The 23,518-nt window shown below is 37.6% G+C and overlaps 1 protein-coding gene across 2 annotated transcripts in view; it reads left to right on the forward strand.

Annotated features, from left to right (window-relative positions):
- Nucleotides 1–23,518, forward strand: part of RECK (reversion inducing cysteine rich protein with kazal motifs) — a gene marked incomplete at both ends in the record, with an annotated part of 75,704 nt that overhangs the window by 1,643 nt on the left and 50,543 nt on the right. For both annotated transcript variants that reach the window (XM_080820071.1, XM_080820072.1), the window contains 5 exons: nt 10,353–10,411; nt 14,415–14,489; nt 15,455–15,491; nt 18,581–18,666; nt 20,105–20,152. In XM_080820071.1, the coding sequence (XP_080676197.1) occupies nt 10,353–10,411; nt 14,415–14,489; nt 15,455–15,491; nt 18,581–18,666; nt 20,105–20,152 (305 nt within the window). The remainder of the gene's footprint in view (nt 1–10,352; nt 10,412–14,414; nt 14,490–15,454; nt 15,492–18,580; nt 18,667–20,104; nt 20,153–23,518) is intronic.

A 23,518-nucleotide genomic window follows, 5' to 3' on the forward strand; every position in this document is an offset into this window, starting at 1 on the left:
AGGGTCCAAGGATTCCTGTAATAAAGAACCTTGTTTGCTGGGGAATGGGAAAAGACTTCTAGAGGTACGGAGTTTCTTTTTACGATAATGAAAATGTTCTTAAATTAAGTAGTTGTGATGTTTGCACAACTCTGAATATTTTATTTTAAAAGCAACTGAGTTGTACACTTTTAAGGGTAAAGTTAATAGTACGTGATTGTTAATGTGTAAACTGAGGCATATTAAACATTTTAAGAGTTTATTTGAGCAAAAATTGATTTGAATCAGGTAGCACCAAACAGGAAGTGACAGGAGCTAGAGGAAAGATTTTAATAGAGAAGAGGTAGAAGCAAAGCAAGGAAATTATTTGATTGGCTGTAGCTTAGGGGGATGACTTATGGGGAAAGCCTAGGTGGCTGTTTGTGATTGGTTGTCCTTAGATTTCGATTTCTTAATCTTGAGGCATTATAGGCTTGGGTTTTGGTTTGCTTAAGAAGGCTACCAAGCCATTAAAACCATCCCAGTCTAATGGCCTCCTTGTTTAATTAATTTAACATGATTTATATCTCAATAAAAATATTATAGAAAGAAGCTTGTTTGCTTATGAACTCTTTTTTGTTCATAATACGTAAAGGACACATTAGAAAATGCTGGGCTAGGGGCTCCTGGGTGGCTCAGTCCGTTAAGGGTTTGCCTTTGGCTCGGGTCATGATCTCAGCGTCCTGGGATCAAGCCCAACATTGGGCTCTCTGCTCAGCAGAGAGTCTCCTTCTCCCTCTGCTCCTGCTCGTGCTCTCCCTCTCTCTCTCTCAAATAAATAGATAAATAAAATTATTTATTTATATAAATTTTTTTTTAATGTTAGGCTAGATAATTTCTAAAGGCCCTTCCAGCTCTAAAAGTCCGTGACAACATATAGTTTGCATTGTTAGAGAAAAAGAAAAAGTCCGTTTGAACCAAAAGTGAGATTTGTCCCTCTGTTAAGTTCTAGGAAACATTTATTGCCTGGTCCTTACATAAAGGACATTGAGTATTACAATGGACAAAAGCTTCCATTGTGAATTTGTAGAAAGTGTGGGAAAAGTTCTTCAATCCTCAATAAAAATTTAGAACATAATATTAAATTGTATTTCAGTGAAGGCCTGGCTTTTATTCCTGATCAGACAGTCTTCTTTTTCCTCTCCAAGTCTGGGTTTCCCTATATCCCCTGGTATAAGGCTTTACTTAGAAGTCTTAGCTGTTCTTAGCAATTTTTATTGCTATTCCTGGGGGTGGAGATGAGGGAATGATATTACTAGCTCAGTGAAGAAGGGCACACCTTCTTCATTGGAGTAATGCTACTCTTACTATCCCAGTGTACTTTCCAATCCCAGCACTGCCCTCTCCCCCATTTCTGATATTCTCTTTGAAGGATGGGATGGGACCCTATGCTGTGGTTTCAGGATCTGTGTGTCATGGCATCTGATAGTAGGTCTGTTTCTATTTAAGATGTTTTGTAATGGTACAAAAAAGGGAAAGATGAAACATTAAGGGCTAAATTTCAATAAGTTGACATTTAAGGAATTATGTAATAGTCAGCCTAGAATCCTGAAAAAGAATGTAATGAATTTTATGTTAGAAAAAGCAAACGCCTATCTGGAGGAAAGTAATAAAAAGCAGATTCTCTTCTCAAAGAGTTATCTTGGCCTACATTGTGGAAAGAGCTAGGATTGGTGATAGACAAGATATGACAGTTTATTCTGGTATGCTACTAAAAGTTCCTGTCTCATATCCATAGATTGAAGCAATCTTAGTAACCGTACTTTTCACTGTATGCCTCTTCTAGAAGAAATTGGAACAATGTCAAGGAGGTGGTTTTTATATACTTTAAGTGTGGTTTTTAAAAGAGCAAAACATCCCACAGAGGTTTGTTTATTCAAAAAACCTGTATTTATTCATGCTTGCTAGATGTCAGGCACTATTCTAAATACAGGATTGCTGCTCTCAAGGAGCTTACATTCTACCGGGGGAGACATAGACAATAAACAAATAAATAAAATGTGTTTTGATAGTGATAAGTAGGCTGTGAAGGAAACCAGCTGACAACAGGATTGTGTGTGTGTGTGTTGGGTGGTGGGGGGGGGTTCTTTACACAGTGATAACAAGAGAGTCCTTTTTGGGAAGGAAAGTTCAGAAGCAAAATCTGAAGACTGAAGGTCTAAGAAAAATAGGGATAGGGACCAGAAAGTGCAGAGACCCAAAGGCAAGAAGGAACCATTATGGTTTCAACATGGTGAGCAGGAGGGTGGGCTAGGGCTAACAGTACTGAGCCTTGCAAAAAGCCACATTAGGATTATGGATTTTATTCCTTGTGCAGAAAGAAACCAATAGACTATTGTGTAAGAGATGTAAGCTTTGATTTGTATTTTAGATCACTCTGGCTGCTGAATGAAAAAAAGTGATTGTAGTGGGGTAGGAGTAACAGCAGGTCGACTGGAAGAAGCCCTCTGAAGTACTTGAAGCAGGAGATAGTGGTGATTTACAGTGAAGTGGTGGTGGAAGTAAAAGAGGAGAGACTCAGGATACCACCTGAATCTAATCCCACATGGATCGGATGTGGGAAGTGAGGGAAGGAAAAATTAAAGATTACTTATAGGTTTTTACCTTGAGCACTTTAGTAAAAAATGATGCCATTTACTGAAGTCTGGAAGTTGGGGAGAGGAGCACAGATTGGAGGAAGGTTGGCAGGTGAGCCAAGAAGATCATCAAAAGTTCCATTTTTGTCTGTGTTTAAGATGGATAATAGGAATAACTGCTTAGGTCCATTTCATACCTGTCAGTAATCCATTCAGCAAATATTTGTTAAGCTGTTGATAGTGCCAGATACTGTGATAGGTGCCAGGTGTAAAGGGATAAGCAAAAACAGACATGGTCTCTGCTTTCATGGGTTTATTGTTTAGTAGGAAATTCAGACATTAATTATTATATATATATGTGTATATATATATATCTACATTGCTAACATTATGTGGTTGTATTAGTACATATCCATCTGTATTCTAAACATGAAGAACATATCTGAGAAAAATGTGATTTAGTTAAGTATATGGCACATAATATGATGGATGTTGTAAAGCACACATAACATGAAGATGTCAAGAAGAGTGTAATATTAAGAGAAACTTTTTGGTCATGCCACTGGGTGCCAGGCCTTTTTACTTTTAGATTCCTTTTTTTATAGATGGAGTCCTGCAGCGTAGAATGGACAAAAGAATTATCTAAAAATACTGGCTATTAGCCTCTTTGGGGAGGACCTTAGGAGAGTCATTTACTTTAGTTATTTCAGCATGATGAATGTCTAGGTTATGGCTCTTTTGACCCCTTAAAGGAACAGAAACCAAGGTGGCTCAGGATTGGGGGGCTAGTCTATAGCACCTAACAGGGAAGCACATGGAAAACCAAAGGTAGGAAATTCAGCAAAGCAGACCTCAGGGACTGCTGTGGGAACTAGAAAGCTGCCAGGAGCTGAAACTACTGTTAGAGACAGTCTCTCTGTACCTTTCATAGCTTCTCTGTGCCTCTCTTGCATTTCCCACTCCCCACCAATCAGCTTTCTCTTTTTACTCATCATTTCTGAGCTGCCATAAAACTTCATCTTCCCTAGCTGCAGCTCTTCTTGACCTTATGGCTTCAGGGCCCACAACCACGTGGCCATACACTTCTGTGCCTGAGTATATGATTGGGTCCAATTTATCTTTCGACTTAGGCCAAAACCTTGTATGATGTTGCTAAATTATTGATTGGTCACTGTGTGAAGTGTGATACTGAAGTGTCCCGGTGGGAGAAATACAACTTTTTTTAGTTTTTTTCTGATAAAAGTCATTGTATAACTAAGAAATTTTTACTTATTAACCAATGAATATCATGTTTTGAGCTGAGCAGTATGCTAAATGGATACAAGAAGTTTACAGTCAATTTGGGGATACTGTAAGTACACACATGAAGTAATTAGAGAAGATTTAAATGTTAAAGTTGCCAGTTCTGACTAGACTATCAGGACTTTCAATAACTAAAAAATCAACAGGGCTTAGAGTTATTGGAGAGCTGAAATGGGATTTAAGCCTTGAAAGATGTTCTGGATTTAGGACAGCAGCGAAAGGGCACTAAACATTTCAGTCGGAAGGCTCTGTTCACGGTAACTGTAGGCTTTCCTTGTTAAAAAATAATAGAAGGTCAGGGAAGGTAAAGTTATAAGAAAACTTGGAAAGTTTAGAACTGGAATAGCAAGAGGCCATTGTGGGCCCTTTATTAGAACAGTGACATCAGGGGTGCCTGGGTGGCTCGGTGGGTTAAAGCCTCTGCCTTTGGCTCAGGGGATCGAGCCCCACATCGGGCTCTCTGCTCAGCGGGGAGCCTGCTTCCTTCTCTCTCTGCCTGCCTCTCTGCCTACTTGTGATCTCTGTCTCTGTCAAAAATAAATAAATAAATAAATAATCTTTAAGAACAGTGACATCATGAAGGGTCTGTCTGGTAGTCATACCTGTAATAGAATCAGACGAATATAACTGGCTGTTTTGTCACTGCAGTACAAGGCAAGCAATGGAGAAGGATATCTGTAATTTGCCAATGATTCAGAAAAAATATTTCTCTCTCTAGATAGATAAATAAAGCAGTATGATGAAATGTTAGCAATGTTGAACCCAGGTAATGGGGATATGGGTGGTCACTTTACTGTTTGGCTCTTCCTTAGCTGATGATACATTTTATATAGAAACACAAACACCACATATTTTTAAAGGAATAAATGTAACAATTGCAAGAATGTGCTTTTAAGTTGAAGATATAGTTGTCATTTAAATGTTTTAAAAGTGTCCATTTCCAGGCTATTTTGAAAAAAAAATGTGATTAAAAATAAGAGGAGTTTTTTTTTTATTAACACATCTTTTTTATTTAGAATGACTTTGTCTAGTATCAGCTCAAATGTAGTTTTTTTCCCTCTTCAACAGTGTGAGATATATATATATATTCTGTTTTAGTAATTCTTTAGGAAGACATTAATTAGGGGGAATCTTCATTTTCTTTAAAAAAGAAAGCAGGAATGGCTTTTCATTAAATTGAATTACAGCTTTTAAGAGGTTTCTGTGGCAAAATTCCTTTTAACTTCAAAAATCCTATAATTCTATGAATATTTTAGTTTTAGATTAGGGTATTTGTTTTTTTAAGTGCTGGTTGGTCTTAGAAGTTGCATTTTTCCCTTGTGGCTGGAGCATGTGCTTCCTGCTAACTTGCCTATCTTTAGTACACATGTGGCCCAAACTGTTAGACCTTGATGTTTCTAATTATTGGATAATTCTGCTTGCATATTTCTAGGTTACACTAATGTCTTCTTAAAAGCCAATATACATGGCTTTTAGCAATCTCTTTTGTTTTTATTAATTTTATAATTATAGACTCTTGGAATGGGGTGCAAAATATCCTTATGTCTTTAATGGGGATAACACCTGGGCTTTTTATTTTCATCATGTCAATATCAAGTTTATTTTTAACTAATTTACCTTTATCTGTTCAATTCCATTTCTTGAGAATAAGAGTTTTAAACTTTTTCTTGAAGAACAAGAAATTAGATTAGAATCAAATTATAAAAACAAAACATTTCTAAAATTGTCATATAAAAACATTAGGCCTTGGAGAGTTTTTTTGCACTCTAATTGTTAAATGACCCAATTAATCCATTTTAATAGCTCTAAAAAAGACAAAGACCTTTAGTTGCCACATTAATTGCATTTGAATCCCTTCTCCCCATGTGAAGGGGAGGCATGTGAATTGATGCCTATTTGTAGACTTTTATTTCTTGAAAAATATGTACTGTTAAAGATTGTAAAAAGTTTTGTTGTTTCAAGGAAGAAAAATGTGCACCAATGTAATAATGGTTAAGGTTAAGGATAGGATATGGAAAATATGATGGAACATAGGTCCCCTAGCCTGTTCATGGAGTGTGGCAGTCCTCTCAAGGAAGGAAATGTACTATTAGTGAGGAATGCTCTGTTGGGAGGGGGAAGGGAGTTATTACCAGAAGACTTTGGGCTGCCCTCTGTGATCCCATATTGTCAGAATTATCAGAAGGCTTTTAGAGGGGCGTCTGCGTGGCTCAGTCGTTGGGTGTCTGCCTGTGGCTTGGATCGTGGTCCCGAGTCCCCAGTCTGGCTCCCTGCTTGGTGGGGAGCCTGCTTCTCCCACTCCTATTCCCCCTGCTTGTGTTCTCTCTTTCACTCTCTGTCAAATAAATGAATAAAATCTTTAAAAAAAAGGGGGGGGCTTTAGAAAGACTAGAAGGAAATATGTCAAAATGTCAGCATAGGTTCTGGCAAGACAGTGGGAGTATAGATCATTTTCTTCTTATTTTCCAAACTTTGGGGTTTCTTAATGAAAAAAAAAAAAGAATTATTTAAAAAATTTAACTTTGGGGGTCACTACATTGTATATTTGACCTTAACTATTAAACAGGGGGAAATGGTTTTTTATATTTATATTTTTAATAAAACTTTCCATTGTTATTGGACTTTTAATTTTAATTGTAACACATTTTGTTTCTGTTCTAAATAGACCTTTACTCCAAGAAACTGTTTTACAAAAGTCCCTAGGCCCAAATCAGACTCTTGTCTGTCTGGTTGTTTACTTTTTGCTAAGCTTGTGCTTATTGGGACCATATGTTATCCTGAGTTATCTTTGCTCATGATCAGCTGGATTTTTTTTGCCCTCAAATGACCTTTGTGTTAGAAGATGGTAGAAAGTGGCAACTTCTTCAGCACTTCAAAAGAGCACATCATTATCACAGGAGAGAGCCTTTTTTTGGTTTGGTTTTTTCTTTTTCCTATCTGCCTTTCCCATTGTAATGCATAATAAGACTGGGGACATAACAGGAATCTTAGAAGATGGGGGGAGCATGGTGTGGCATGACAGGGAGAAGGGGTGTTTTGAGAAAGCCTCATGAGTGATTGCCCCCCCCCATACACCCTGTTTTATGGAGAACAATTTCCACTTTTGAATTTAGAAGGCTTGTTGGTGAGATCTAAAGAGCTCTTTGTTTATTCATCTAGTCATTCATTTTCCCCCAATACAGATCCTACCTTCAATCAAAAAAGCTCTGCTTTCGTCTGATTTGTGTACTGAAATTGTGTAGATTGCATTTGAAGAGATAATATTGCAAATTTATATTTTAAACCATTGTATCAGATCCAGCTGCCTGAAATGTAAGATTTTCATATTGTCTCTTTTGACAGCCCCTGATCAATCCAGCTGTATCTTTTTTCCAGTTAGGTACACTGTAGAATGATAACATCTCTCTGCTGTTTATTTCCATAGCCCATTTATGCATTTCCTGGCCTGTAATGCTGCTTGGCAGTGTTTTTCCTTTTCTCTGATTTGTTGTTTCTCAAACTGGCATTCTGAAATATTAGTAAGTGCCATGAAAAAAGTGCTGTGCTCTGAGAAGTCTGTCTACTTAGATCTCTTTTTGGGAGATTAGTAATGTGTAAGCATATTAAAGGCTTTGCAAAGTCCTGCTATAAGGAATTCTCTTTTTATCTTTTTAAAATTCTTCATTTCCCAGTTTGTTTGAACATGAAATGTTTTCTCCTGGGGGATAGATATTAACAACTCATGAGTAGAATACAAGTTTGAGAAACATATTTATAGTTGCCTCCTTTCTCTGTTCTCCAAAGTGACTGCTCCACACTTCACAGTTTCGCCTCAAGCCCCCAACCCCATCTCAACTGTTTTTATTTTCAGACCTAATCTGTGTTTCACTGAGAAAATGGAGGCTATCAACTTCCCTCATAGTTTATTAGTGTCCTTATATCCTTTCCACTTGTCTAGACTTTGTTTTACCATCAGACTATATATAACCTGGATAAAGTCAGAGAATATAACATTTATTCACTATTGCAACCCTTGCCCCGAACTCAGTGCCTTTTCTTTTTCCTTTTCTTTTCTTTATTTCTTTTCTCTTCTCCTTCCTTCCTTCCTTTCATTCTTTCTTAAGATTTTATTTATTTGAGAGAGAGAGAGAGCACATGGAGGGGCAGAGGCAGAGGGAGAAGGAGAAGCAGACTCCCCACCTAGAAGGGAGCCTGATGTGGAGCTCAATCCCAGGACCCTAGGATCGTGACCTGAGCCAAAGGCAGACACTTAACTGACTGAGCCACCCAGGCACCTCGGTGCCTTTTCTAGTTTTGTTTTGTTTTTTTTTTAATGGGATTTTTTTTTAAAAAGATTTTATTTATTTATTTGACAGAGACAGAGATCACAAGTAGACAGCAAGAAGGGAGAGGCAGGGACGGGGGGAAGCAGACTCCCTGCTGAGCAGAGAGCCCGATGTGGGGCTTGATCCCAGGACTTGGAGACCATGACCCGAGCCAAAGGCAGAGGCTTAACCCGCTGAGCCACCCAGGCGCCCCCCTCAGTGCCTTTTCTTAAACCTGTATCTTTCCAGCAATCACCTCATTTCTCCAATATTCTGTTTCAGCCACAACTGTATGCATGGAAGTTCAGTTCTGGCACTAACCACCCAGAGTTAGAGCAGACTCCACAAGTTACAGGGCATGGTCCCCAACAAGACAGCACTTATCCAGACACCAGCCACACTTAGGCGGTCTCTAGGCCACCCATACTTTTGAACAACTGGCTATATAAATCCAGGCTTCCCATGACCACCTCAAAATCAGTAATTCACTAGAATGATGCATAGAGCTCAGGGAAGCACTATAGTTATGATTGCAGTTTTATTATAAAGGATACAAATCAGGAGGACCAGCCAAGTGAAGAGCCACACAGGGTGAGGTCTGGGAGGAAATGCAGAGCTTCTGTGCCTTCTCCTCACGGGATCAGTGTGTATCACCCTCCTGGCACATCAGCGTCTTCACCAACTAGGAAAGGTCCACTTAGCTGCAGTATCTAGTGTTCATTGGGATTTCATCACATAGACATGATTGATTGGATTGTTGGCCATATGGTTGAACTCGATCTCCATGTCCAGTCTTGCTAGAGGTTGGGCTGCTGTCATGTGGCTCAAAGTCCCAATCTTCTAACCTTCTAATCAAATGGCTGGTCTTTTCTGACATACCAGTCCCTATCCTAAAGTTATCTAGGTGAGACATTTGGGGGTGGGGGGTGTACCTCATTGGCATAACAAAGATATACCTCTTACTCTATAAATTTCAAGTATTAGAGTCTTTGTCCCAGGACTCAGGGAAAAAGGCCAACTACAAATGGGGAGGGAGGATTTTTCCTTCCCTTGATCCCATCCTCCTGTAACCACTACTCTCTTTTTCCCTCCCATTTCTCTCTCTCTTTTTCTAAGATTTATTTATTTGAGATAAAAAGTGTGTGCAAGCAGGGATGGACAGAAGGGGAGAGAAAGAGAGAGAACCTCAAGCAGACTACCCACTGAGCACAGAGCACTGCTCAGGGACTCAATCCCTGAGATGAAGACTTGGGTGGAAACCAAGAGTTGGATGCTTAACTGATTGCATCACCCAGGTGCCCCTTCCCACCTGTTTCTGCCAGACTTAATGAGATCCATTGTTTGTTGTTTATACTTCCTCATCTCTGGTTTACTACTTAATATCTCCACTTGTAGCTCCACAGAAAGTACCTTGTGAAGATTACTAAGTGGCCTCCTAATTGATAACTCCATTTCCTTTTTTTGAGTCTTCAATCTAACCTGTATGTTTTGGTACATGACCCTGTTCCCTCTTCTGTAATGCTACTCTCTCGAGGCTGACCAGCCTGTCTGACTGTTCCATCTCAGTGTTTTTTCTTATTTCTTCCCATGTCACAGACTTTGTGTTCTTTAGATTTGGTGCTGTGATTTCTCACTACTAACTCTCCCTAGGTAATGTCTTTCATTTCCATATGTCTCCTTTACGTGGATGACCTTCAACTTGGATCTTTCAGCTTGGCTTTACCTGCAATCCAGGTTTAGATTTCTGACTTTACTGCTATTTCATCTGGATGTCCTGTAGGCCTTAAATTTAACATATCCAAAACAAAATTTACTACCTTTTTTTAAATCACTTAGTCATGCATTATAGATACAAGAATAAAATATAGCCTATAGGCTAATTGTAAGGATTGAAGATAATGCTTAAAGCAAACTTAGTAAAATTCTGGTGCATAGAAAGTACACATGACAGTCTCCATTATTAGCCTGCAAGCTTCTTGAGGCAGGGACCATGTGCTCAGACAGCACTGTCCTTGGTTTGTAAATGTTTGTTAAGTTAAAATAATAATAATAATAATCTGTTGAATAAATATTTTTTGTAGCCATCGGATTTAGTTTAATCATCTTGTTTATTTGACAGTGGGCAACATCTGGTGTTTATTTTTTCTCTTAGGTGCACTGTGTTGTAATCATTCAAAGGATAATCAGATGTGCCATGATGTTTGTGAACAGGTAAGCTTACATGATAATTGTTGAGGTTATGTGACTGTTTATTAAGTATAGTTTTGGAGAAATCTGCTGGACAGCACCTTAACCAAGTCATCACAGTTCACATCACCAATAATGGAACAAATTAATATGTGTCTCCTGACATAATGCACTGAAATGAAGCGCAGCGTCTTAAGTAGCATTCCTGTCAAAAATACATAACCCAGGGGCACCTGGGTGGCTCAGTGGGTTAAAGCCTCTGCCTTTGGCTCAGGTCATGATCCCAGGGTCCTGAGATAGAGCCCTGCATTGGGTTCTCTGCTCAGCAGGGAGCCTGACTCCGCCTCTCTCTCTGCCTGCCTCTCTGCCTACTGGTGACCTCTGTCAGATAAATAAATAAAATCTTAAAAAAAAAAATACATAACCTGAATCATGAGGAAATAATGGGGCAAATCAAGATTGAGGGATATTCCTCAAAACAATAGCCAGTACTCTTCAGAGTTGTCAGGGTTAAGAAACTTGCAGATTAAGGGGAACTACAGCTATATGACAAGTAAATGCAATATCCAGTCTTGCGTTGGGTCCTGGAATTTAAAAAAAAAAAAAATTGCTGTAAAGGACATTATTGGATAAATTGTTGAAATTTAAATATGAACTATAATAATAATGAATCCGTGCTATGATCCTAAATTTGGTGATTGTATTACAGTGACATAGGATAGTGTCCTTTTTCTTGGGAGATACCTGCTGGGAATTGGAATGAATGACCATGTCTGTAATGAATCCTAAAATGTTTCATCAAAATAGCAATAATATCTGTATATGTAGAGAGAGTTAAAGCAAATGTTGCAAAATGTTAATAATGAGTAACTGGATGAAGACTATGTGAGTGTCCTGTACGATTCTTGAAACTTTTCTGTAGGTTTGAATTTTTCTGATTGAGCCTTTTAAGTCAAGTTACACTGAGACAATACCTGTGCATAAAGTCTTTACTTTCTTTTATCACCTTGGTTGTGCAGTTCTGGCCTTGGCACTTGAGAACAAATGGCCTCCAGTATCTTTTTTTTTCCTTTTTAATGATTTTTATTTATTTACTTGATAGAGATCACAAGTAGTCAGAGAGGCAAGCAGAGAGAGAGGGAAGCAGGCTCCCTGCTGAGCAAAGAGCCTGATGTGGGTCTCAATTCCAGGATCCTGAGATCATGACCTGAGCTGAAGGCAGAGGCTTAACCCACTGAGCCACCCAGGCACCCTGACCTTGAGTATCTTTTGAAGAGTTTTCAATAATGTGTATTTTGTTACTTCCTAGAATTTAGAGAGCTACCTAACTGGAATTAAAACTTCTCTTTAAATCTTTAAATCTTTAAAAAATAAAGATTTTATTTATTTATTTGAGAGAGAGCGAGAGAGCTCATGCATGCATGAGTGGGAGAGGTGGGCAAGAGAGGCAGAGGGGGAGGGAGAGGCAGAGCAGACTCCTTGCTGAGTGTAGAGTATGATGGGGGGTTAGGGGCTGGATCCCACAACCTGAGCTAAAACCAAGACTTAGCTGCTCAGCCAACTGAACCACCCAGGCACCCCCTCAAACAGTATTTTGAATTTAGAAAGATTTTGCAAGATACTCTTTAATTATAAAACAAGATAGTGACTCAGCTCATGTAAGTACATAATTCATGTCAAAACACTATAGCAGATTAAGTTTTCTGCAAATATATTGTCAGAACAACAGCTTTTTTTTTTAAAGTAAAATCCATGCTTTTTTTATGTATGGTTTTGATTATGTAACTAACACCATAATGCACCAATTTTATCAACTCCTCCCAGATTCTCTTGTGCCGCTGTGTAGACAATCCCCTCCTCTCCCCCTGGCCCCTCCCCTGGAAACCACTGATTTATTTTCTGTCCCTTTTTCAAAATGTCATATAAATGTAGCCTTTTGAATATAGCTCTGTCAGCATAATGTGTTTCAAATTCGTACATGTTATATGTGAATCCATAGTTCACTCCTATGTATGGCTGAGTTGTAGTCCACGTGGCTGGTATGCTACAGCCTGGTTACCAACTCCCCAGAGGAATGCATTCTATAGACCATCAGTTTATCCATCTAGTAGGGCATTAGGACATACAGTCATTCTGAGATTGAGGCTGGTAGGGTTGTAGGATCCAGCTTTTAAAAGCAAAAATGGCTCTTAGATGGTATCATCATAAGGAAGCTAAGTACTGCTTTCCTGACTTTGCTTATTTGGTGAATAAATCTGGCCATTTATCCTGTAGAGTTTCTCACAATCTGAATTATGCTATTTGTAACTCCATGGTATCATTTATTGTGTTCCCCTGTCCTCTATATTGCTTAGTAATTGGTAGGTAGATTTAGAGCAGAGCTATCCAACAGAGCTTTCTGCAGTGATGAAAAATTCTGTATCTGTGTGATCCACTATGGTAGCCACTAGCTACATGTGCCAAGTGAACATTTGAAATGTGTTTAAAGACAGATGAATGGATAAAGAAGATGCGGTGTACACACACACACACACACACACACACACACACACACAGTGGAATACTATGCAGCCATCAAAACCCCCAAATCTTGCCATTTGCAATGACGTGGTTGGAACTAGAGGGTATTAAACTAAGTGAAATAAGTCAGTCAGAGAAAGAGAATTATCATATGATCTCTCTGAGGAATTTGAGAGGCAGGGTGGGGGTCGTGGGGGAAAGGGAGGGAAAAGTGAAACAAGATGGGACCAGGGAGGGAGACAAACCATTAGAGACTCTTAATCTCAGGAAACAAACTGAGGGTTGCTGGAGGGTAGCAGGGTGAGAGGGATAGGGTGGCTGGATGATGGACATTGGGGAAGGTGTGTGCTATGGTGAGTGCTATGAATTGTATAAGACTGATGATTCACAGACCTGTACCCCTGAAACAAATAATACATTATATGTTAATTTTTAAAAATTTAAAAGTTAAAAAAAAAAAAGAATGTGTTTAAAGAGGTCGAGGAGAAAGAGAAAAAGTTTAGGAAACTGAATTTTAAATTTTATTTAATCATAATTGATTTAAGGTTAAATTTAGATAGCCACACATGGCTAATAGTAACCTAATGAGACAGGTCCGGAGGCTTGATCAGATTCAGGTTAGGTTTTGCTTTATTTTGGTTTTGTTTGTTAGTTCAGCAGGTCTTACTCATAATGTTATTGTGTCTGATTGCTTCTTTTTGTAATTAATAGTATAGTCATTATTGATAATTGCCTAAATGCATAATTGACTAATGGTTGCAAAATGGTGATATTCTAGCTCTTGTCACGTATTAACTATGGTTGGTAGTTTGGGAGAAAAATAGCTACTAAAACTAACTGGAGATAAATCCTTTTTCATTGTCCTTAGCATTCATGGATTTCACAGTCTTGACTATTTGCAGGTAACCATGAAGTTCTATCCCATATATAATGGCTTATAATTTACTGAGACATCAAATTGTAATTGCAGTAATTAAAATTCTGTTTGGAAGAGAGCCACCAGTTAGCCTGGTGAATGAACTGGTCACCTCCTCAGCATCTTTATTAAAAATGGCTTTGTCTCTATTTAATGGTATTTTATGGAAGTTTATGCCATAATGCTATTCACAGACTTGTTCACTAACAAGGGTATGACATAATCTGTTTTACATTGTTGTCAGTTGACTAACAGCGGTTTGTAGAACAGTTTAGAGTAAACTTATCTTTTTTCTTTTCTGTTTTCTTCTTTTTCTCCTTTGTCCTCTAACAGATTTGGTAGCATGGTTTTTTCCATTTTTGGTCATTAGAAATGGTCTAGACTTGCATATATGGACTTTCTTGATTATTTGCCAAACTAACCAACTGTTTAAGAGATGTTACCTCAGCTTAATTTAGATCTTTCCAAAGGTTTCCCATTTATAAAAGGAAGTTGGAAAATAAACAACTGATAAGTATAGAGGACAACAAATTTTACATCTTCTTATTTCTTGCAGAAAAATGCCACAAAAACTTTTTTTTTTTCAAATAGATATTCTCCTCAAAAAGTGAATCCCGACTAAAGCATCTGTTACAGCGAGCCCCAGATTATTGCCCTGAAACAATGGTAGGTTTTGTGTAACTTAAAGCTTTTGTCTAAATGAAGCCATCTAATGAGTTAACTTCTAGATTCAGGAAAATTTTCAAAATGATTTGGGTTTGTGACCAAATTAAAATGTTAGATTTAACTAAGTATTTTAAAAAGATCGTCACACAAATTGCTAGGTAGACTATTATCTTTCATCTTTTATTATTTATCCTATGATGTAGGTATAAAAATAATACTAAATATAAATGTATTATAGTCTTTAAATTTCATTATAACCTTTTATCTGGAATTTGGAATTTTACTTATTATTTTGATAATGTTATTAGATATTGTTATTAGATAGTGTTATTAGATAACGTTATTTTGATAATATTATGAAAACCATAATAACTATATCTTACATTTATTTTGAATTTGAAAAGTTAAATTTGGGATAAGGGGAAATGTGTGACTTCTCATTATTCCTATCTTCCCAATTTTTGGTGTATTGTAGATATATTGCTTGCATGTCTGAATCATGTAACTTAAAATCTTCACAGTGCTTGGTCCATCCTCAGTGTTCAGCACACTGGTGGACCAGGCTACGGAATATGAATTTATATGAGACAGACTTTTTAGATGTGGTGACTTGCATTATGTGAGGGGCGAAAACTTGATCAAAAAATTCTGACAGTTACATTTACCTTTACTTGCTCTATAGACACTTTTGTCTTTGTGGTTAGAAACAGTGATTCCAATAAGCACCCTGAGTACCCAGACTCATCGTTAGTGTTCTTAGATGGGAAGATGGGAAGAGAGCAAGCGATATTTTTGCATCTCAGTTTTATTTTTTCTTCCTTCAATAGCTGCTTGATACTCATGTAGTCTTAGAACACTGACTACATAGATACAAACTTAATAAAATTAGCTGTACATAATTTCTGTATAAATTGTCATATTTAGGAACTGGTTATATAAAAGCTTTTTGGTGATTACAATTTTAGGTTGAAATTTGGAGTTGTATGAATTCATCTTTGCCAGGTAAGCAAAGAAGTGTAACATTTATTTAGCACTTTATCTTTAAAAACTTATTTTGTGGTTGTAAAATCTGTGTCATAGTCCTGTAACGTTATGTATCCCCTTGAATTCCTATCTTCTCTTTCTTGTAGTCACCCAAATTTTCGAATGTATAGTTTATTCTCATTCACTCAATCATTGACTGTACTCTTGTCTCTACTTCTTCCATTCTAGTGAAAATGGTCTTTGAAAGAGCACTAGAATCTCACGATACTTAAAATCATACGGACTTTTCTCAGTACTTACTCCCTTTGACTGCCCTGCAGCACCTGGTACTGTGACTGCTACATCCTTGTGACTCCACCTTGGCCTCATGCATGACCCATTAAGGACCTTGGTTTTTCATGTGTGTGGTCCTCTTCTCTTCTCTCTCCACACTTACCTGGTAATTGCTTTCCTTCCCAGAACTGTTAACTAGTCAGCCCTGGGAAGACAGCCTTCAAATCTAAGTTGTCATTCGCAACTTCTAGACACAACACCAGGATGGATCTCTGCATCTTGGTAACATCTGAAGTATAAATTTAAAACCAAACTCATAGGGGTACCTGGGTGGCTCAGTGGGTTAAGTCTCTGCCTTCAGCTCAGGTCATGATCTCCGGGTCCTGCGATCGAGCCCCACATCAGGCTCTCTGCTTGGCAGGGAGCCTGCTTCTCCCTCTCCCTCTGCCTGCCTCTCTACCTACTTGTGATCTCTCTGTTTGTCAAATAAATAAATAAAATCTTTAAAAAAAAAACAACTCATAATTGCCTGTCAGATCTCTCAAGTTATCTTTGATTGCTTTTTCTTTTTAGCCCCATTGACTCTGTCCTTGTAAAATCTTACATCTGTTCTCTCTACTCCTAGTTCAAGCCATTATTATTATTCTCTGGGAATAGAATATTGTAACAACCTTGTAGCTGGTGTTTCAACATATCATAGCTGTCTTCCCCAGCTCCTTAAAAAAAAAAAAAAAAAAAAAAAACCTTCAAGAGGGATATGCACTTCCATCAGAATAAAGCCCAAACTCCCTAGTCTGGCATTCACAGTCTTCTAGGATTAAAGCTTCCAGTCCTGCTTAAAGCCAGTGCCTTGAAAAAAAGGAAGTATATTTTATGTACCTGAACTCTTAAAGGCTTTCATGCTGTTTGAAGTTTGTATTTCAAACAAATTGATCCATTTGCCTTCTTGGAATTGCCCATATTCTTGCTTGTTCTCCCAATTATACCTCTACCTAATGTCCTAGAATTATTTACATATAATTTATATCTCTGGTAGAGATAGATATAGATATATCTCCATGTGTAATCTCCATAATGAGATAAATCATGTATTTTATCTGTTTCATAGCCCACATAATACCTAATGGAGTGGTTTGTACATAATACTGTAAACCCTTATTGGACAATAATAGTTTCCAGGAGGCCACTAGGTGTATGGAAACAATAACATACTGTATTATGGTATAAAAGTTCACAGAATTTATGACCTGCATTGATTCCATTCAAAATAATTTTGAAAATGTTAGTGGTTCTGAATAGTAAGCAGCAGAGATTTAGAGGAAACTTTACTAGGCAAAGGGTTAGATGGAAGTCTATTACCCTTTGTAGCATTAAAACATGTAGGGATATAGAAGCTTATGATATGCAGTATTTCTAGCCAGTTTTAACAATTGGGGTGGTTTATAATTTTGAGAGCTTTTCTATCTGCTGGCCATTTGTTTCCTTTTGTTTTTTTAGCAGAATGCTTCTATTTAATATATTAAGTCCTAGTTTCGTTTGGAGAACTATGTTACCTATTGCATTGAATTCTTTTTTTTTTTTAAAGATTTTATTTATTTATTCATGAGAGGCAGAGAGGCAGAGGGAGAAGCCGGCTCCCCACTAAGCAGGGAGCCCGAAGCAGGACTTGATCCCAGAATCCTGGGATCGTAACTTGAGCCCAAGCCAGATGCTTAACCATCTGAGCCACCCAGGCACCTTATTGCATTGAATACGTGACACTTTTTTCAAATGTAAATAATAATAATTTAGATGTGAATTTGCAGATGTGTGTATTATATGGAAGCAACTTAAAGTAGTTCTGAAAAGAGATCAGTAGGAATGTGCTACATTCCCATGAGCATATGTCTTTCCTCTTTTGATAATTGTTACTTATGTCTCCTAATTTTATCCTAGGAGTCATTCACTGACATTTATACTTGCAAAAATGGATGTAAAAAATGCATTAGGACACTTTATGATTGCATCACCTTTTGATTTCACCATAATTGGGTTGGAGAAATAGCTGCTATGTATAAATTGAAACAGAATAGTCATTTTGCCCCATAATTAAGTGTACTCATCAAAGTCAGTTCTTGCCCACAGGAAATGTTCCTGTCTGTCCTGTCTGTTCACTAAGCATCAGTTTCTGAACAGTATCATGGGTTTTATGCTATTCTAGGTATTTAATATTTTGTGGGGTTTTTTTAAAGATTTTATTTATTTGTTTGACAGAGATCACAAGTAGGCAGAAAGGCAGGCAGAGAGAGAGGTGGGGAAAGCAGGCTCCCTGCTGAGTGGAGAACCCAATGTGGGGCTCGATCCCAGGACCCTGTGATTATGACCAGAGCCAAAAGCAGAAGCTTTAACCCACTGAGCCACCCAGGCGCCCCACTATTTTGAATGTAATAATCCTTATGCCCTTTTTTGTTTGCATGTTAAGCTAAATTGGAAGCTTTGCCTCAGATTCACAGTTGTAAAGTGAGGAGGCCTCTTCTTGCTTTCCTTAACCTATGTGTCCTCTAAAGACGCTGTCTACCCAAGAGTGAGAATGATCTAAAGAGAGTTTAGGGTGGGCAGAGAGAAAAGAAAAAACAAAGCACCTGATAATTATGTTGTGGGGGCTCTGAGAAGACTGACAGCATCAGGAGTAATGGTGGGAGGGGGGCCTTAATAATTTTGAGGCCCTGCTATCTCAGCTAGTTTTCCTGTGGACACCTACTTTGACTTTTAATGAGATCCACGAACCAGTTTGGCATGCCATTTATGTTTTTTACTGCTTATGACCAAAACATTTGAATATTTTGTTTTTTAAGGTGTCTTTAAGAAGTCTGATGGCTGGGTTGGCTTAGGCTGCTGTGAACTGGCTATTACCTTGGAGTGTCGACAGGCATGCAAGCAGGTAATACTGGGCAGTCAGGCTCATAAGCTGCGTGGCATACAGTGTTGAGTATTAGCTGTGTGTATGTCTTGGACTTTGCCCACTTCATACCTTTGGAGAGGTGACCCATAAAAGCTGCCAGTTTAGTATTTCTTACGTAGACCACTTCCTTTTAGACTTGCTGCTTTCTCAGTTATGGCTGCTGCATGTGAGACCTTCAGCCTTTTCTTATTCTTTCTTCTCTTAGCCATGCAAGAGAGAAGAAAGAATATTATAGGAACTGAAGCCTTTTGTACTCTGCCTGTGGTGATACTTAGTCCATGCTGAGTGACTACAAATGGTTGTATAAATTTAGAGTATGCTTGGATGAGAGCAGATGACTCAGTTGGCTTATTTAGCTTTCATCTTTCCTTCTCTCTTTTATCATGGGTTTATCCTGAGCCTGTTCTTATATCCCTTCTCTGCTCCTAAGGTGAGCATGACTCCAGCAGTGAACTATGACTTCTCTTTGATTGGATAGATCTGTGGTCCAATTCAAGTTAGGCCCCTGAGTTCTTCCTCACTGTGCGTATTTTCATAGTGGTTTCTCAGAGTGCTGTGGGAAAACTGGTCTCCTAGCTGCTCATACTCCCAACTGGTGAGAGCAGACGTAACTGGGAAATTTAGGTGGACTGGAAACCACAGCTCGAAAGCCTTCTCTTATTTTCTTCTTTTAATGACTGGTCTCTAGACCAGAGTCCATGAGACATGGTGGCACCTTTAGTTTCACTCAGACCACTGTACTATTTAGCCTGAGCAAAGCTCACCGAGCAGCACACAGCCTAGCAATCTGCTGCTCTTCTCCAGCAGATGAAGCTGAAGTTGCAATTGAGATGAAGCTGAGTTGCAGAGGATTTGAACTGTAATGGTCTAGGGGGACATAAAGAGAATTACATAAAAATAACTTTTTTTTAATTGCCTGGCATAACCTTTCCCTCTTTAGTTGCCCCGTCCATTACATGTGGATCTTTCCTGAGGAGATTGACTCATAAATCAGTATGAGAATTTAGAATATAAAGGGTTAAAGAAGAAGCAAAATATAAACGCCCTGGCAGAGCTTCACAAGGAAATTTGCTACAGAGTGAAATTCAACTAAGAAAAAAGTTCTCTGATTTACATTTCCTTCAAAGTCATCTAGTTTCTGAAATAACAAAAGAACCCTGTTATTATGTGAGATTAAAGGCATAAAAGAGTGAAGTTTTAGCATATCGGGTAGGTTCTGGGCCTGATATTTGTTTTAAAGAACATGCCTGAAATTTGTTTGTTGTATTTTGTGAACTTTTAAGTATTGGAGCGTAAGGTTTTCCTTGATGAAATAAAAGAATATCATACCAGCAAGTAACATATCAATGTATGTTCTTTTTGTTCTGTATTGAATAGCATGTATAATAAATTAATGGAGAAATTTGTTATCTTTTAGGCATCTTCAAAAAATGATATTTCCAAAGTTTGCAGAAAAGAATATGAGGTATGCATTTTATTTAACAAATTTGGATAGATTATTCAAATATTATCAGAATCAATAAAACCATTAAAATTTAAAAATGAATTCATTCTTGCATTAAACTGCCTTTTACTTTACCTTGTTTAGAAATGTCATGACATTAATCGACTTGTTGAAATTGAACATTAATTTTAAAGGAATGCCCTATTGTCTTTACCTGAGTTAAGGAAATAAAATCTTAAAGTTAAAAAAATTTTTTTTTAAGAAATGCCTACCTCACATAGAGGCTTTAACCTATAATGTATTCATAATAGCAACTGATTGTATCCAAGTTTGTACAGTAGTTTTTCTTAGGTTCCATGTCCTTTTTTGCCTCTTTTCCTATACATTGACCCATCCAGGTATCCATCTTTTTAAACTATCTCTAATTGAAAGAAACAAAATCACACCGCTAGTGTGAATAGCTTCAAACTTTGCTAGCTCTTGAATTTGGCAGAAAAAGTACTAAATTACAAAGTCTGAATTAAATCTGAAGGACTCTTGTCTCCCAGTGGTGGTATTTCCAGCACATGTATCTAGATTGGTAGTACCTAGGGCAGGCAGAGAGGAGGTATTTCACATCATGCAAATATGTACAGATGATTGTCCCTGATGTGAAAAAGCTCCTCCCTGGACTACTTTCTTCAATTTTTAGAACTCCATTGTTAAATGTGACATAATTGTTCTTCATAGCGTTAAGACCATGCAGTTAAGGGTACTTACATGCATATGCCTCATTCATCATTTTTACCTATAAACATTGTGATTCCTTTGCTTTTAATAGTCTGTATTCTCTTGGAAAAGAAAGAACAGTTCTATTAATACCTTCTAGATTATAGTTCTGCCTTTTTTTTTCTTTTCTCGATACCTATAATTATATCTCTTGATTAATGTTTTTAAATTGGAAAAATCTTATTTATCTTTTGTCCCCTTGTACTATTTGCTAAGTTATATCTGTTTCTCTGAACACATTTCCAAAATAACAGCAACTCTTCTCTGTTCTTATTAAAAGGAGCCTTGCTGCAAAGAAATAAAAGATCTTTCTTTTTTTTCCTTATCTCTCTACCTTTGAAATAACTAGTTTTAGTTTCTCTTGAACAAAGTGGCTAACTGTGATAATTCCTTCTTTTCTCCCACATGATGTCTGACACTGTCCATCTCCTGTAGCCTGTCCTCCATTATTTTAGTGTGCTTCCTTCTCTTGTCTGGATTTCTGCATTGCCCTAGGAAGTCTGCCAGTATGTGTTGATGAAGGACGGGACAGGAAAGGTAAGAGAGATAAACACTGTCCTATGGGAGAAATACTAAGGATAGTTTACTTTTCCCAGTCTGTCCTCCCTTATTGGCCTAGAATTAAGCAACTGTTTTCCAAAAATCTACATGCCAAGAGGGTTCTTTTACATACATATGTAAAAATATATATGTAAAATACATATACATAGTATGATATATATGAAAAATTTACATATGTAATATAAATCTGTTAAAAACTGACTCTATAAATTATTCAAGATAATTCAAGGCTCAATTTGATTTCTTATGTATTACTTAGAAATAAAAGACAGACAAAAGCACTTTAATGCCAAAGGAGGGTTCTGCATTATAAACCCCAAATAACATTCACTCTCACGATTGTTGAAGTCTAGTCCAAAGACAATGACTATTTGTTATAAAGCGAATGGGGTAAATACGGTGTAATGCAACCTATTTTAACTGGACTGGTTGTTTATCTACAAAGTATAATTTATAAAACTAGGCTTTCAGTATCTTTTCCTTAACACTGGGAGTGATCCCTGGAGTGAACTTCCAGATGTGTAAGCTGTTACTTAAGGCTTACAGTTACAGGGGTTAGCATTTACCCTGCAGGATGGTTTTATGAGGCTTGATTAGATATTCAGAGGGTGATTAATTTTATTTGGAGGAGCTAATGTTTGTCTTTACTGGAAAGCTGCTGCAGAATCCCTTTTGAGGGCATTTCCTGAGAAATGTACTTAAATGAATAAAGTTTAAAAATTTTAATGCCATTTAAAATTCTGTTTTGGGGGCACCTGGGTGGCTCAGTGGGTTAAGCCTCTGCCTTCGGCTCGGGTCATGATCCCAGGGTCCTGGGATCGAGCCCCGCGTCGGGCTCTCTGCTTGGTGGGGAGCCTGCTTCCTCCTCTCTCTCTGCCTGCCTCTCTGCCTACTTGTGGTCTCTGTCTATCAAATAAATAAAATCTTAAAAAAAATAAAATAAAATAAAATAAAATTCTGTTTTGTTCCAACCAAGCTAAGATAAAGCAGTTAATTGTAAAGCATTGTTATGTCTGATTTTATAGCATCTGGTTCCTCTTCTTATACAAATCAATTATTTATTGAATGTAAGAGGCAGTATTATATAATAGAAAGCATAAACTTTGGAGTTTTACCTAACTTAGAATTCTAGCTCAGCTACTTATAATTTTACTTCAAATACTAAAGAATTGTATCTGAGTATAGAATTGAAATATATACAACACACACAAGGGTTCAGGGAAATCAGAAAGCAGAGTGAGCACATTGGGGTTTATCAGGGGAAACTTTGCAAAGGAGAAAGGCTTGAAAGGATTGGCATACTTTGGTAAAAAGACTGTGGATCAAAAGCATGTTAGCAAAAATGCACATGGCTTGTGCAGGGGACAAAAGAAAATAGACCTGTTTGGGGCTGAGAATCTGTGCTTAGTTGGATAGCCCATCATTAAGTAGAAGGAGATGATGAAGATTCTATAATAGGAGACCAATATAACAACTGCATATTTTAGAAATATAGGAATAAAAAAGCCTTAATGGTATGCATGCTAAATTTTAGATCTCACAGACCCCTCTACCTTAGCTAAAAGTAGGTAAGGCCCCAAACTAGGATGACAACAATAGAACCAAGTATTCAGGAATAAAGCAGAGATTTGAAGGCAGAATCCATCAACAGGATTTGTTAATGGCAAATTGAATATAGTAGATAATGTTCAGGAAAATATAAAAAAAAAACACAATTATTCCTGAATTGGGAGGTAGAACTGAGGAAATTATATGGACAAACAGCACAGAAGGACAGACAAAAAGAGAGTTAAGGGACATGGGAGATAAAGTGTTCAAATTGGAATACTAGTAGAAGAAAAGAGAATATGGGACAGAGGCAATATTTAATAAGACCCAACAAATCTCCAGCAGGATTAAAAAAGAAAAATCCGTACATTACAGACACACCTCATAGCCAAAGATCTTAAAAGCAGTCAGGGAAAAAAGACATTGCCTTCAGACTAATAGCTGATTTCTCGATAGCAGCAGAGGAAACCAGACACAGTGGAATGATACCTGAATTGTTCTGAAAGAAAA

Source organism: Martes martes (assembly GCF_963455335.1).
Source record: "Martes martes genome assembly, chromosome: 12".
In the NCBI taxonomy this organism is placed as follows: Eukaryota; Metazoa; Chordata; class Mammalia; order Carnivora; family Mustelidae; genus Martes; species Martes martes.